Source organism: Lagenorhynchus albirostris, chromosome 19 (assembly GCF_949774975.1).
Source record: "Lagenorhynchus albirostris chromosome 19, mLagAlb1.1, whole genome shotgun sequence".
NCBI classification, from domain to species: Eukaryota; Metazoa; Chordata; class Mammalia; order Artiodactyla; family Delphinidae; genus Lagenorhynchus; species Lagenorhynchus albirostris.
The window spans coordinates 11,394,367-11,409,332 of record NC_083113.1 but is presented as its reverse complement, the minus strand read 5'-3'; the positions used below and the strand labels follow the sequence as shown (position 1 = coordinate 11,409,332).

The window sequence follows — 14,966 nt, the reverse complement described above, 5'->3', positions numbered from 1 at the left end:
TTCCAGGAGTGTGCCTTGCGCTCTCTCTGCACCTCGTAGCCTTTGCACATGTTTCTCTTTACTTGCCTGATCCTTATTAGTCCTGTGCATCTCAGGTGTTCTCTCCCCTAGGAAGCCTCTCTGACCCTCTCAGACTGGGTCAGGGCTCCGACAGTCCCTGGGCTCCTCTGTCCCAGCCCTGCCCACTCTGGGTTGTCACTGTCTGTCTCCTCCAGTGGACTGGGAGCCCCTGGAGGGTAGAGCAGGAACTGTCTTGGTCACCACTGTGTGCCCAGCGCTTTCCAGCTCAGGACCAGGCACAGAGCAAGCCCTCAGCGTTAGTGGAATGTATGGGTCTTGAGGCAGAGGCTGGGCTGAGGTGGAATTCCCATGGTGGATCCAGGCAGTCAGGGAGGATGCCCTGACTTCCTCCCAGCCCCGGCCCAGTCTCATGGCCTCAGCTGCTTCCTGGGCCCCTTAGTGGGTGTTCTGGGGATTGTGTGTGAGAGTGGGCTCATGGGTGCAAGAGCAGGAACTGCTTCTTAGTCACTGCAGTGTCCGCAGCCACCGCTGCTCTCTCCTGGCTCATGCGCAGACCCTCAGCAATCTCCTGCCCCAGCCAGCCTGCTCCTCCTTCAGGCAGGGACTCAGACACCAGGCCCACAGCTCTGGTAATCATTGCTTCAGCTAACGTGGTTGGGTCCCCACTACATGCTAGTCCCCATGCTGATGCTATGGCTATGAACAAAACAGAGGCCCTGCCCTCTTGGAGCCCATGTATTTGTTGAGGGCTGGGAGTGGGGTGTGGGGTGGGGTTGGGGACAGGAACAGTGAACAAGGTAAATAAGAAAAGTATACAGCGGTTCGGATGGTGCTAAGTGCCATGGGCAGAACTAAAGGTGGGGAGGAGCATAGGAAGAGAGGGGTGGGTAGGAGGTTGCCATTTAAATACAGTGGTCTGGGAAGGGCTTTCTGAGGAGGTGACATTTGAACAAAGACCTAAAGGAGATGAGGGAGGGAGTCACACATATGGTGCGGGAAAGCCTTTCAGGTAAAGAGAGCAGCCAGTGCAAAGGCCCTGAGGTGGAACAGGTGTGATGAGGGAGCAGCAGGGAGGCTGATGTGGCTGGAACTGGTGACTGACGGGAGAGGGGTGAGAGCAGATGGGCACAGAGGATCATGCCCGGCCTCAGAGGCCATGGTGACAACTTTGCCTGTACTCTGAGGGAAGCCACAGGAGAGTTACCTTTTTATTGAAGTGTAATTTAGATGCCGTAACATTGACCTGTTGTCAGTGTGGAGTTCAGTGGCTTTCAGCACATTTATGCAGTTGTGTAGTACAGTCACCACCACCGTGTGGTCTGAGAACACTCCCATCCCTGCAAAACACTCCCTTGTTCCCTTTTGCACTTTCTCTGCCCCCAGCAGTGTCCCTTTTTATTGCTCAGTAGTATTCCATTGTGCAGATCCATCACCGGTCATTCATCGAAAGACTTTTGGGTTGTTTCTGGCTTTACAAGTAACACTGCTATGAACATTTGCGTATACGCTTTTGTGTGGACGCAGAGTTCTCGTTTCTCGGAGGCAGAGACCTTGGAGTGGGATTGCTGGTTCGGATGGCAGGGGCACATTTAGCTTTTTAAGTAGCTGCGTATTTTTCAAAGCAGCAGCTCCATTTCTCCCGCCAGCAGTGTACAGCTCTTTCAGTTTCTCCACGTCCTCGCCAGCACTTGTGATTGTCCATCTTTTTGATTACGGGCATCCTAGTGAAGTGGCACCTTTGCATTTGGCTTTCCTTTGCATTTCCCTGGGAGGGTTTCCAGCCAGCTTGTCCACCATTGCAGGTAAGAGAACAGACCTGGGAGCCAGCCAGACGTGGGTTCAAATCCTCGCCCGGCCTCAAGCTTCCTTTTCTTGATCCAGAATCAGCTCAGACCTGCTGCAAACCCTTGCTTGCCCCCCCCACCCAGTGCTCCCATGAGCGAGGCCAGCCCTGAACAAGGGGGCCCTATGCCTATTCGACCTCGCCCGCCCCTCAGCCAAACCTTTGCCCACACCTCTTCTCTCCCTTAGACACCCTTCACCCAAATGTCAAAGACAGCTCCTCGGGAGGCCTCCCTAACCACCCGGTCACCCCCTCTGCTTGTTTCCCCTGGAACACTTTCCTGTTTACCTTTGTTAATTATCCTGTTTACTGTTCTGCCGGCACCTTTCCCTCTAGACCCTGAGCTCTGGGAGGGCAGAGACCCCAGAGCTGTGTGGCTACCACTGACCCTGCTGCCCAGCACGGGCCTGGCGCACAGTAGGTACTCGGGAGTTACTTTTATCGACACACAGAAGAAATCTGTTCTACCCTAAATGTACTGGTATGATCACAGCCTGGCCCTTGGGTCAGAGAGCTGAAGAGCCAGAGAGGGAAGTGACACACCCAAGCTCTCACAGCCAGGGGCCATGGGACCGGTCCACAGCCCAGGTCTGTCAGACCCCAGAGCCCCACCTTTTACCACAGTGCTCTTCTGCACTTGGGAGATGAAAGGGAAGAGCTCTTGCTGGTGAAGGGGACAGGAAGTGACAAGTGACGCCTTTAACAAATGCTGGCCTCAGCTTCGTGGCAGCCTCATCTGGCTTTGGGAGCCTCTGTCCCTACTCTTGGGGGCATTTGAAGCCGACAGAAGACGTTGCAGAGGAGCGGGCTTGAGGCAGGAGTCGGGGGACTGGGGAGGCCCAGGAATGGGTGGATTGGTGGCCTGAGTGTTCAGGGCAAGCCCTTCAGAGAGCATTTGTTGATTCCCTGGGTGTTTATTGAGCCCCTGCTCTCTGCCAGCCCTGGGCTGGGCAATGCTCCCACCTAACAGCCATCATGACAGTCCTGGGTCCTGTCTCTCTCTTTTTTTTTTTTTGGCGGTACGCCGGCCTCTCCCCGTGGTGGCCTCTCCCGTTGTGGAGCACAGGCTCTGGACGCGCAGGCTCAGCGGCCATGGCTCACGGGCCCAGCCGCTCCGCGGCATGTGGGATCTTCCCGGACCAGGGCACGAACCCGTGTCTCCTGCATCGGCAGGTGGACTCTCAACCACTGCGCCACCAGGGAAGCCCTGGTCCTGTCTCTTAAAAGCTGGAGGGTGAGGGGACAACTGGTGGGAGTTGTCACTTCTGAGCTTCTGTTTCTGAATGAAGATTGTTTCTTTGGGAAGTCCTGCCTGACTCGCTGGCCTGCCCACACTCCTGTCATCGTGCTGCCATCATCCTTCCTGAGTGACCCAGACAAGTTGGCTTAGGCTCCCTGAGCCCCCGTTTGCTCGGCTGCCAAATGGCAGTGTTCCTAGTTCTGGCCTCACGGGGTGGTCTGTGCTGTGTACATCTCACACACCTCTGTGTGGCTCACAATCTGATTGTGTTTTTCTGTGTCTGTCTCACCTGCTAGATCCAGAGCCCCTGGAGGGATGGGCCCCCCACAGGGCTGGCCACAGAGGAGGCGTCAAGAATTGTTTGCCCACGGAAGGACCTTTCAGATAAACCCAGGCCTTGCAGAATCTGACACCTGCCGCCTAACCCCTTCTACGTTGTCCCCAGTAGCCATCTCCTTGCATCCTGGGCTCCAGCCCCAGGGTGCATTGGCCCATCCTCGGAGTCAGCCTGTCTCTCTCACCTTCTTGTCTGCACCTGCTGCTTCCCTCATTGCCTCCTCTGCACCAGCCAACTGGTTATGATTTAGGGCTCAGCTCTGATGTCTCCTCCTCCAGGACCCCTCCCTGACGCCCAGGATGGGCCAGGCGCCCTCCCTGTGGTCAGCCCTTACTGGGCCTCGGCACATGGTGGTGCCTACAACAGCCTTGGCGCCTCAGGATGCATCCTCCCTCCTCACCCTGGCCTCTGTCCCTGCAGGTGACTAGCAATGGCAGCATCGGGAGGGACCCGCCGGCGGAGACCCAGCCCCAGAACCCACCACCCCAGCCAGCACCCAATGCCTGGCAGGTCATCAAAGGCGTGCTGTTCAGGTGAGCAGATGTAGCTTTGGTTCTGTTCATTGAAAAAAGTTCAAGTAAGAAACGCATAAAGAGGAAGGGAGGGAATTCTCTGGCCGTCCAGTGGTTAGGACTCTGTGCTTCAACTGCAGGGGGCACGGGTTCGATCCCTAGTCGGGGAACTAAGATCCTGCAAGCCCTGTGGCACAGCCAAACAAGCAAACAAATTTTTTTAAAAAGAGGAAAGGAAAGAATCACTGAGGATTACCATCATTACTGTACTGCTGGAGACCTTTTTACTTTCTCATAATTCTGGGGGCTGGAAGTCTGAGATTAAGGTGTCAGGATGTCTGGTTTCCTCTGAGGCCTCTCTCCTTGGCTTGTAGCTGGCCGTCTTCCTGTCTTCACATGGTCTTTCTTCTGTGTTGTCTGTGTCCTAATCGCCCCTTCCTATATGGGCAGCAGTCAGACTGGATTAGGGCCCACCCTAAGTAATGACCTCACTTAGCCTTAGTCACCTCTTTAAAGGCCCTATCTGCACATGCAGTCACTGAGATACTGAGGGTTAGAAGTGCAACACATGAATTTGGAGCGGGGCGGGACACAATTCAGCCACAACATCTGCATTACATAAAATTTAGCGTTTTAACTATCTTTAAGTGCACCACTCAGTGGCATTAAGTATACTGACATTGTTGTGCAACCGTCAGACCATCTATCTCCAGAACTTCTTCATCTTCCCCAAACTGAAACTCTGTACCCGTTAAACACTAACTCCTCGATTCTCCCTCCTACCCCCGGCCCCTGGCCACCTCCATTCTCCCTTCCATTTCTGTGAATTTGACTGCTCTGGGTCCCTCCTGTAAGTGAAGTCATACAGGCTGTGCCTTTGAGAGTGGCTGGTGCAGATCCTTTTACACGCGGATGCGTGTGACCGTTCCCAGGTACCGGGAGCACAGGGCCTGCCTTCTGGAAGCCTGGCCTCTGAGTGAGGCCCTGGGGAGCTGCTGGGAGGGCGCAGGGGGATCTATCTGGGACTGGGTTTCTTCATCTGTGGAGCCCCTCCTTTCTCTTCACCGTGCCACTCCCTCCCCTCCCCCCGCCTCCGTGTCCAATAAGGACTTAGGATTTTCTTATATATCAGTTTCTTCTTTTCATGCTTCAAGCAGCTAGGAATAAAGATTACTTTTATCTTTCCCTTCATTTTTACATGAGAGGTAGCCTATTTTACACAGTTCTACACCTTGATCTTTTTTTTCATTAACACTATATGTTAGAAATCTTTCCACATCAGTACATAAGGGAGCTTCCTTCAGATAGACGTTTTGAATACAGCCACAGTGCAGGCTCATTTCCTTCCTTAGGGCCATGCGCCACCAAGAATCCGCCCCGGTGGGTGCTGGAAGACCGTCTGCATCTGGAGTTCGTAGATGGGATTCAGGGTTTGTTTTCAGGGGCCTGTGAGCTCCTGAAGCATCAAGCAGATTGCGTGAGAATGGCCTGTTTTGAGGGTAGAGGGTAGAGGGTAGAGCCCGTGGTTTTCAGCACTTCCTCCAACTATACCAGTGGTTACCTGGAGTGGAGGGCGGGGTGGGAGGGAGAGTTGTCGTATGTCTTTTCATACACTTAAAATTTCCCCGTGAATGTAGAATGCCTACTTGGGGTGGGAGCGAGGATATGAGCATTAGGTGAGGGCCAGCCCTGGTGTCCTAGGGCGGGGCTTCCTGGTCTGGGATGCGGGGATGGAGGGCCCACGGTGAGCAGATGTTCTTCAGGGAACTGGGGATCTGGAATCCTACAGAAAGTCCAGTCCAGTCTGCTCCTGGAGACCCAGGAGCCCGGAGTGCGTGGGCCCCCTGCAGGCCACACGCTAAGCCAGGGCACAGCTGCCTGTGGGTGTCCTTGCTCACACTCTTCCTTGGCATATTTACTAAAATGGGAGCCTCCCTTGGAAATGGAGGGGTCCCCAGGAATGGCCAGTTCCAGACCTTCCCCAGCCGTGTGCATCAGGGACCTCCTGGGGTGGTGGGAGGCAGCAGATAGCTCAGCTGGGCCATAGCCCCTGAGACCCCGGACCCCAGGGCTCCATGGCAGAGGCAAGTCCCTGCGCCTGATGCTGCCTTTTGGCGAGGTTTGGGGCTCAGCAGGGAGGCACCCACTCACGCTAGAATTCTCTTGTAGTGTTTTTCCATTCTGAAGTCTTTGGTATGCCTTTTTCCTATGATGAAAATAACAATAATAGCTAACACTTCTAAAACACTTACTGTATGTACCAGGCTCCATTCTAGATGATGTATTATATCGTGTGTGTGTACATATCAATGCATTTAATGCTTGTAGACAAGCCTACGAGGTAAGAAGTGTTGTTATCCCTTTTTTTTTTTTTCATTTATTTTTGGCTGCTTTGGTTCTTTGTTGCTGTGCGTGGCTTTCTCTAGTTGCGGCGAGCAGGCATTACTCTTCGTTGTGGTGCGTGGGCTTCTCATGGCGGTGGCTTCTCTTGTTGCGGAGTGCAGGCTCCAGGCGCACGGGCTTCAGTAGTTGTGGCACATGGGCTCAGTAGTTGTGACTCACGGACTCTAGAGCGCGGGCTCAGTAGTTATGGCACACGGGCTTAGTTGCTCTGCGGCATGTGGGATCTTCCCGGACCAGGGCTTGAACCCGTGTGCCCTGCATTGGCAGGCGGATTCTTAACCACTGTGGCACCAGGGAAGCCCTGTTATCCCTATTTTCACTGTAGAGGAAATGGAGGCCTAGAGAGGTTAAGAGTCTTGCCTAAGGTCACCCAGTCGGGAAGTAGGAGAGCTGGGCCTCAGATCCAGATATTGCAACTTAGAGGCTGAGCACTTAACCTCTCTGCTATACAGTTGATCCTTGAACAACATGGGGATGGGGGGGGGCCGACCCTGTGTATCCACGTATCACTTACAGTTGGCCCTCTGTACTAGCGATTCCTCCATATCTGTGTTTCCACATCCACGGATTCAACCATCCATGGATCGTGTAGTACTGTAGTATTTACTGTTGAAAAAGATTCATATAAGTGGTCCCACGCACTTCAAACCTTTGTTGTTCAAGGGTCAACTGTATTGCTTTTCACACCAGCAATCAATAAGTACTTGTCTCATCTAATAATTATAGAGCTGCATGTATCTGAGAGACCCGAATTAACACGATAGACATTTCCCTGTCTCTCATGTACTATCCTGGGCCTAGGCAGACCAGGATTCTGCGGGCTTCTGCATCCCAGATTGCTTCCTGCCCTTTGTTCCACCATTGCTAGGTTTTGCCCTTTATCCTCATGGCCTAATATGGCTGCTGAGGATAAGACCATCACGTCCACATTCCAGGAGGGAAGAAGAAATAAAGGAGGGATGCTCTTTCTATTGAAGACACTTCCCCAAAGTCCAGTAAACACACTGTTTTTACATTTTATTGGCCAGAACTTCACCATGTGTCCACACCTGGCTGTAAGGCTGGATTTTGTAGTCTTTATTCCAGGTAGCCAAGGGGTCCAGTTAAAATTTAGGAGTCTTCTTTCTGAGGGAAAAGGCAAAGATGAATATTAGGAAACAACTAGCAGTCTGCTACAGTTTCATTGTGGGGCTTTTATTTTGTTCATTAAAAAATTCAAAAAGAAAAGCATAAAGAAGAAAATCAAAAATCACCTGAAAGTAACCATTATTCATCATTCCTGTATTGGTGGCGGTCCTTTCCCATGTTGATTCACGTGCATGCTGTTTTCATTGTGCAGAGTTTTTTTTAAGACAGTATTGTGTTTTGAGGCATTTTGGGTTTTTTTGCTTACCCCTAGGCCTTCCCTATTCCCCCAAACCAAGGGAATCCATTTTAAAGTCTGATGTGTATTTTATACCTTTCTCTACTTTTATGTTGACGTAAAGGTGCATTACAAATTGTTGGGTTTTTTTTTTTATTGTGGCAAAATACGTATAACAAAATCTACCATTTTAACCATTTTTAAGTGTATAATTCTGTGGCATTAAGTACATCCACGTTATTGTGCAGCCATGACTGCCATCCATCTCCAGAACTTTTTCATCTTCCTCAACTGAAACTGTCCCCATTAAACACTAACTCCTACTTCTCTTTCCCCCAGTCCAGGTTTTTGTTTTTGTTTTCACATAGTATATTACACAAAAATGGATGGCTACTCTGTACACTTTCCTTCATCTTGCTTTTCTCTTTAAACAGTGTATCCTGTAAATATCTCTACTTCATTTACAACACAAAGACTGTGTATTATGTCTATTCAGTTTTGTAAATTGAGAAAATGACTCTATTTTAACTGTCATTTTGTTTCTATTTTGATTTCTTTCTATCATGTTATTCAGAGTGGATACTTCTGAAGCCCTCTCTCAATATACATTTTGAGGGTTTTATAACATTCTGAAACCTCCAGTGCTTCTGAGCATCTCAAATTTTGGGTTCTTTTCTTTTCTGTCTTTTTTTTAATTTTTATTGGAAAATGGTTGTTTACAATGTTGTGTTAGCTTCCACTGCACACCAGAATGAATCAGCCGTACACGTACCGCTATCCCCTCCCCTTTGGATTTCCCTCCCATTTAGGTTACCACAGTGCCATTAGGTAGATTGGTTTTGGTTTCTGCTGCTTCTCACTCATAGTGTCTTGTTTCCTTGTGCGCCTGGCTTAATCTGTGGCTGTGTGTTGATCATCATACTTGGAAAATTATTTATAGGAATCATTCCAGGCCTAGGATGAACCTGTTTTCCTACAGAGAGGACTTGCTTTGCCTCTGCTGGCTGCCTGGAGCACTGTCATTCGGGGTCTCCTTGGTACCAGGTTCAAGGCTCTGGCTGTGCCCACCTGGCGTGCGACTCTGAGGAGGGCTAGGGCACACCTGCTTCCCCGTGACCTTGGCGGCGAGCCCTGTGGAGTCTTAGCTTCTCATAGAGTAGGTCTCTGGTTACCCTGTGTGGGCCCTGGGCTGGCGTTTTTGTTCACCCATCAAAACACCTAGCAGATGTCCTCAAACACCAAAAGAAGCTTCCAAAAAAAAGGAAAAACAACAAGGACTTACTGTATAGCACAGGAAACTATATTCAATATCTCGTAATAACATATAATTGAAAATAATCTGGAAAAGAATATATATACACATTATATCATATATTATCAATTATATATATATAAAAATATGTGTATATATAACTGAATCACGTTGCTGTTTACTTTTTTTTTTCAAATTAATTAATTAACTTTTTGGGTTGCGTTGGGTCTTTGTTGCTGCGTGCGGGCTTTCTCTAGTTGCAGCGAACAGGGACTACTCTTCGTTGTGGTGCGCAGGCTTCTCGTGGTGGTGGCTTCTCTTGTTGCAGAGCATGGGCTCTAGACACATGGGCTTCAGTAGTTGTGGCACGAGGGCTTAGTAGTTGTGGCTCGCGGGCTGTAGAGTACAGGCTCAGTAGTTGTGGCGCACGGGCTTAGTTGCTCCGCGGCATGTGGGATCTTCCTGGACCAGGGATCGAATCCGTGTCCCCTGCATTAGCAGGTGGATTCTTTTTTTTTTTTTTTTTTTTTTGTGGTACACGGGCGTCTCGCTGCTGTGGCCCCTCCTGCCACGGAGCACAGGCTCTGGACGCACAGGCTCAGCGGCCATGGCTCACGGGCCCAGCCGCCCCGCGGCATGTGGGATCCTCCCGGACCGGGGCACAAACCCGTGTCCCCCGCATCGGCAGGCGGGCTCCCAACCACTGTGCCACCAGGGAAGCCCTGTAAACATCTACTCTTAAAAGCATTGAAGAATGGACAAGACTGCAGACTTACCAGGCAAAAACTGAAAGGAAGATGGGAACCAAAGAAGTGAAGAAGGACTTCCCTGGTGGCGCAGTGGTTAAAGATCCACCTGCCGGTGCAGGGGTTCGAGCCCTGGTCTGGGAAGATCCCACATGCCATGGAGCAGCTAAGCCCGTGCGCCACAACTACTGAAGCCCGGGTACCTAGAACCCGTGCTAGGCAACAAGAGAAGCCACCACAATGAGAAACCCCACACTGCAATGAAGAGTGGCCCCGCTTGCTGCAACTAGAGAAAGCCCACGCAGAGCAACGAAGACCCAACCCAGCCAAAAATAAATAAATTAAATAAAATAATTAATTAATTAAAAAACGAATATATGTTTACATATATATATATAAACTTGATTAAAATATATAAGAAAATAGAAGAACATATAGAATATGTTGCTATATCGAGATATATAATTGTAAATGTAAAACTGGTGTTAGTATATTCTTCGTATATTAATTTTTATCAAGCTTTTCCAAGTTGTTTCCAACAGGAAAGTTGGTCTGAATAACCTAGCCCAGTGTTACTAAAAATAGGGACTCACCCATTACTTACTGTTTGCTTCTGCAGTTTTCAGTTGATTTGAAGTTCTGAAATGTTGCTCTGCCTGATGTCTGTGTCTCTAAAATGCTGGGATTCCAGGTTCTAGGGTTCTCACACTTTGGGATTCCAGGGGACTGGGACGTTAGGTTTCCTAGTTCGGAGGTTTCGAGGGTCGAAGCCCCTGCAGCCCTGTGGCCGCCAGACTCCAGGGAGTCAGTGCCAGGCATCTGGGGTCTATCCCCGGGCATGGCCTTTGGGGGCATCTTGTCTTCTCAGCAGCCCTACAACTGCCTTCTCAGGGACCCTCCCTACTCGATCAGCCCCCGGGTCAGGCCGCAGCAGGTGCTGAGTCCGAAGGTCAAGCAGATCCACGTTGGAAAGAAAAGGCATGGAGACTCACCGCCTGCCCTGCTTGCCTCCTCAGGATCTTCATCATCTGGGCCATCAGCAGCTGGTTCCGCCGCGGGCCGGCCCCTCAGGACCAGGCAGGCCCCGGAGGAGCCCCACGCGTCGCCAGCCGCAACCTGTTCCCCAAAGACACTTTAATGGTAACCACTGGCTGGGAGGCCAGACCCGGGAGAGGAGGCGGGGAAGGTGTGGGGGAGTGGCATGGGCTGCTGGGGCAGACGCGACCCCTGGTCACTGTCAGGTCTGTGAACGGGTCAAGGATTGAGAGACTCCAGGTGCATCTTCAGCCCATGAAATCTGAGTCACTCAGGTGACACAAGGAGCAAGTAACTCTTTTGGGTTTGTGGTGGTGGTCTTTCTGCGTAGAAGGACTTTGTTCGGGAGCACCTGCAACAGGTGTTCTAACCTCAGTAATCTCGGCTTCTCCCACCTTTGCGGTTCTCTGCAGCTCTGGGATGCCTGATTTCGTGGAATTCTGGCCAGCAGGGCGACCACCACTCGGCTGTTCTTTACCAGTGGGCCTTCTGGGCTCTGGGCAAGGATGGCCACGGGGACTTGGGAAAGGAGGGAGTTCTGAGGCCAGCTCCCCAGTGCCCCTCGGTTCTCAGTAGCCAGCTGACACTCCTGCACATCTTGACTGTGCTTTATCCATAAGCCTGTGGCGCTCTGACCAAGAAGCCCATGAGAGGCTGAGAGGGGAGATGATTCAGGGAGGTCCGGATCCTTTCTAACCCCACATTCTAATTGGCAGGCTGGACATTGTTTAATTGTTTTTTGCTCTCAGACCAGGACAGACGTGGTGGGGGTATGAGGAAAGAGAAAGTTTATTCTGCTAGCTGCTGCTCTTCTCTCCACTAACCTTCCCCCACCCCCCCGCAAATTGTTCATATTAGTGGGCCGTTGCTGCCACAGCTCTTCATCTGCTCTTTATCTGTCAGCCTTCAGAGGGTCCTGTAAGCAGCCCTAACGAAGCTCCCCCCATTTCCCCTCCCAACAGAACCTGCACGTGTACATCTCAGAGCACGAGCACTTTACAGACTTTAATGCCACATCAGCGCTCTTCTGGGAGCAGCATGACCTTGTGTATGGCGACTGGACGAGTGGTGAGAACTCAGACGGCTGCTACGAGCACTTTGCTGAGCTCGACATTCCACAGGTGGGGACAGCTTCTGGTTTCTGGCCCCAAGGCTGCTCGGCTAGCACTAAGGGCATTTCCTTGAACCAGCTCCCAGTCCTGCAATCGGGAGTCCAGGTTCCAAGCCTGGCTCTACTCTCAGTTCACATGCTTTGTGACCACAGGCAGGTCCCTGAGGTCTCTGGGCCTTGTCTTCCCCACCTCTCCATTTGGATGGAGTTGGAATTGGCGTAGGATCCTCCCAGCTACTTTCAGGGTTGTGTAAGTCTGTGGTATAAACCAGTGAAAGATTAGTAATCATCCCTGGGGGTGGCCAGTCAGCCAGCCTGGTTTGAAAATAATAGTTAATGTTGATTGAGTACGTACAGGGCACCAGCCTGGGCTGACTGGTGGAAACCTCCCAGCAACCCTAGGAAGTGGGAACTGTTATTTCCATTTGACTGATGAGGAAACTGAGGTACAGAGAAGCCCCACCCAAGGTCGCACAGCCAGTGTCAACTGAACTGAACTCAGGCTGTCTGGCTCTGGACTCTGGCAGCCCCAGTTCAAATCCTGCCTCCTCCAGGGAGCTCTCCCTGACACTCGCTCAGCCAGCACCCTCTCTGGGCTCCCCAGCGCAAGCCGTGCCGGCTCTGGGGGGTTGTCACTACCTGAATATGGATCTGTTTTCCCCATGGGACCATCTTGGTCACAGCTCTGTCCCCAGCTCTGCCCAGCAGAGGACTGGATGCAGAATCAGTGGCTGTTGAATAATCGATGAATTTGATGAACCTGTGAATGTTGGCCTCTCTTTGGGGCTGCTCTCTCATTCCTTTCTCCCCGTCAAGTCTTCTCCTCGGCCTCCTGGGGAGGAGGGAGCAGCTCTGCTCTGTCTGGCTCTGTCTGCGTCTCTTTGGGTAGCTGGAAGCAGTGGGTGGAGACATTCTTTCTGAGGCAGATAGGATAGCCCGTGCTGAGAGGTGGCTCCCGCTGAGACTTCACGTCCAGCCCCCAGACCCCAACCCCAGATCTGAGGAAGACGGAGGGGCAGTAAGCCAGGCAGTGAGAGAAGCTTCCAAGGACTTGGTGCTAACCCTCCTTCCCAGCTCTGTGATGGGAGAGTGTCTAAGTTGTACTTGACTTTAATTTATGGAGGCGACTGAGCAGCCACACAGGCCAGGGCCATTGGAAGAAGAATTTACTGCTTACATTTCCCAAGAGGAGGGGCCCACCACACTACGCAGGGCCACATGGGGACGCACCAGGTTTGGACAGGAGCAGAAGGGGCATGGGGAGGCCTAGGCCGAAGCCTTTATCGAGGTTTCCGCAGGAAAGGCAGGGCAGGTGGGGAAACACCTTAGGACTGACCTGCTTGCCAGTCCCTAAGGGGGTGGCTGGGGTGTGGACTTGGGTTTGTTGGTTTGCATTTTAAAGTTATATTCAAAGTTAGGCGAGTTGTTTATTATTTCCAGGAATCAGCTAGACCTGGGAGGGGCGGTCTCTTCCCTGCCAGATGTGAAAACAGCATGAAATATAAAAACATGGTTGACACAGAGGTGGACTTAAAAGGCAGGGAAGTGAGGACACAGTGTGGCCAGGTGAATCCCAGCTTACCACGAAGGTCAGACAGGCTGCAGTGCGGCCTCGGCCACCCACCCTGCGCCTCAGGCAGGTGGCCACCCCACTTCAGTTTCCTCATCTGGGTGGGTGTGGCAGGGGGGTGAGAATAGTAGGTGAAAGGCCCGGGCAGAGAGGTAGGGCACAGACGGTGAGAGGCAGGGCCACGGGAGAGCCCACAGACTGGGTTCGGACCCACTTACTCGCGCATGTAGCCTCTCTGTGTGAGCCCCAGTCACCACATCTGGAAAATGGGATAATAACATGCCCCGGTGCCCAAGGTTTATGTGAGTTATACGAACGTGACTCACTGGATCGGGCAGTTACCGTTTGAAGTGCCAGAGTGGTATCTGGCCTTCGTTGTTCTACCGTTTAATGAATTAAGGCTGCTGACGTTCATTGAGCTCCTGTTCGGTGCTTGAGTAACCGTGCTCAGCGCTCTCAGATAATCTTTACGGCCCTGCTGTGCCCTCAGTGCTGATGATCTGCGTCCTGCAGGTGGGCCCTGAGGCTCAGCGAGGCGAAGCCTGAGGCCACACAGCCATTGTGGGCTAGAGCCTGGTTTTGAATTTGAGCCTAACTCCAGTGTCTGGCCCCTAACCACTTAACTACACTGCCCACCCTGAACACTCAGTAACGGGGGTGAGGAAGCCGTGGGGGGCGGGCGTCGTGAGGGGCTTCACTGTTCCTTGTCCCCGTCGGACCGCCTTGCAGAGCGTCCAGCAGAACGGCTCCATCTATATCCACGTCTACTTCACGAAAAGCGGCTTCCACCCAGACCCCCGGCAGAAGGCGCTGTATCGCCGGCTCGCCACGGTCCACATGTCTCGGAGTAAGTCCCTCTCCATCCTGGGGCCCCCGTGGTGCCGCGGGCCTGGACTCCCAGGTCCACGAGGGCAGGCAAGAACCCTGTGCTCAGGGAGGCTGGGGTTGGTGGCCGGGCTCGAACCCCACGTACCCTGCATGCCTCTGGACACCCGTGGGCAGGCAGCAGAGGAATCGGCTTAGAAAGAGCAGGTGGAGAAAGGGACTTCGGAGAAGAGGAAGGGCGAGGCCGGCGTGTGCACAGTACCGGGCCTGGCAGAGCAGACACTCCAGAATGGCCCAGGAGAGAACGATGGCTGATTAAACGAGCAGAGGGAGACTGCAGGCCCTTTGCCATTAGTTGCATCCGGCGTGCTCTCTGTGATTGCATCTGTGTCGGCCGCTCCTGGAATGGGTGCTGCACAGTGACCGCCCTGGGGGCTCCTGCGGGGCCGTGCGAGGCTCCCAGGCTGCAGGTTTGAACGCGTCCTGCATGGCTGCGCTGTGAGCCTCCGCCCCCGCACGCACACCTCTGAGTAGGGCCTCCCTTGACGAGGCAAGCTGGTGAGGGCCACGTCACCGGACAGGCCCCGTTCTCACCTCGCTGGCCACCCTCCTGGTGCCCCCCTGAGAATCCTGATTGGGTGAGCAAACCGCAGGACTGCCAGTGACCCCAAGAAGCCCTGGGTCAGAACTGTGGCCATTTGGGACTTC

The 14,966-nt window shown here is 52.4% G+C and overlaps 1 protein-coding gene across 1 annotated transcript in view; it reads left to right on the top strand.

Moving 5' to 3' along the window:
* CLPTM1 (CLPTM1 regulator of GABA type A receptor forward trafficking) overlaps window positions 1-14,966 on the top strand; it is a 28,260-nt gene that overhangs the window by 1,818 nt on the left and 11,476 nt on the right. The window contains exons 2-5 of the mRNA XM_060129948.1: window positions 3,862-3,974; window positions 10,734-10,857; window positions 11,715-11,873; window positions 14,163-14,280. Of these exons, the coding sequence (XP_059985931.1) occupies window positions 3,862-3,974; window positions 10,734-10,857; window positions 11,715-11,873; window positions 14,163-14,280 (514 nt within the window). The remainder of the gene's footprint in view (window positions 1-3,861; window positions 3,975-10,733; window positions 10,858-11,714; window positions 11,874-14,162; window positions 14,281-14,966) is intronic.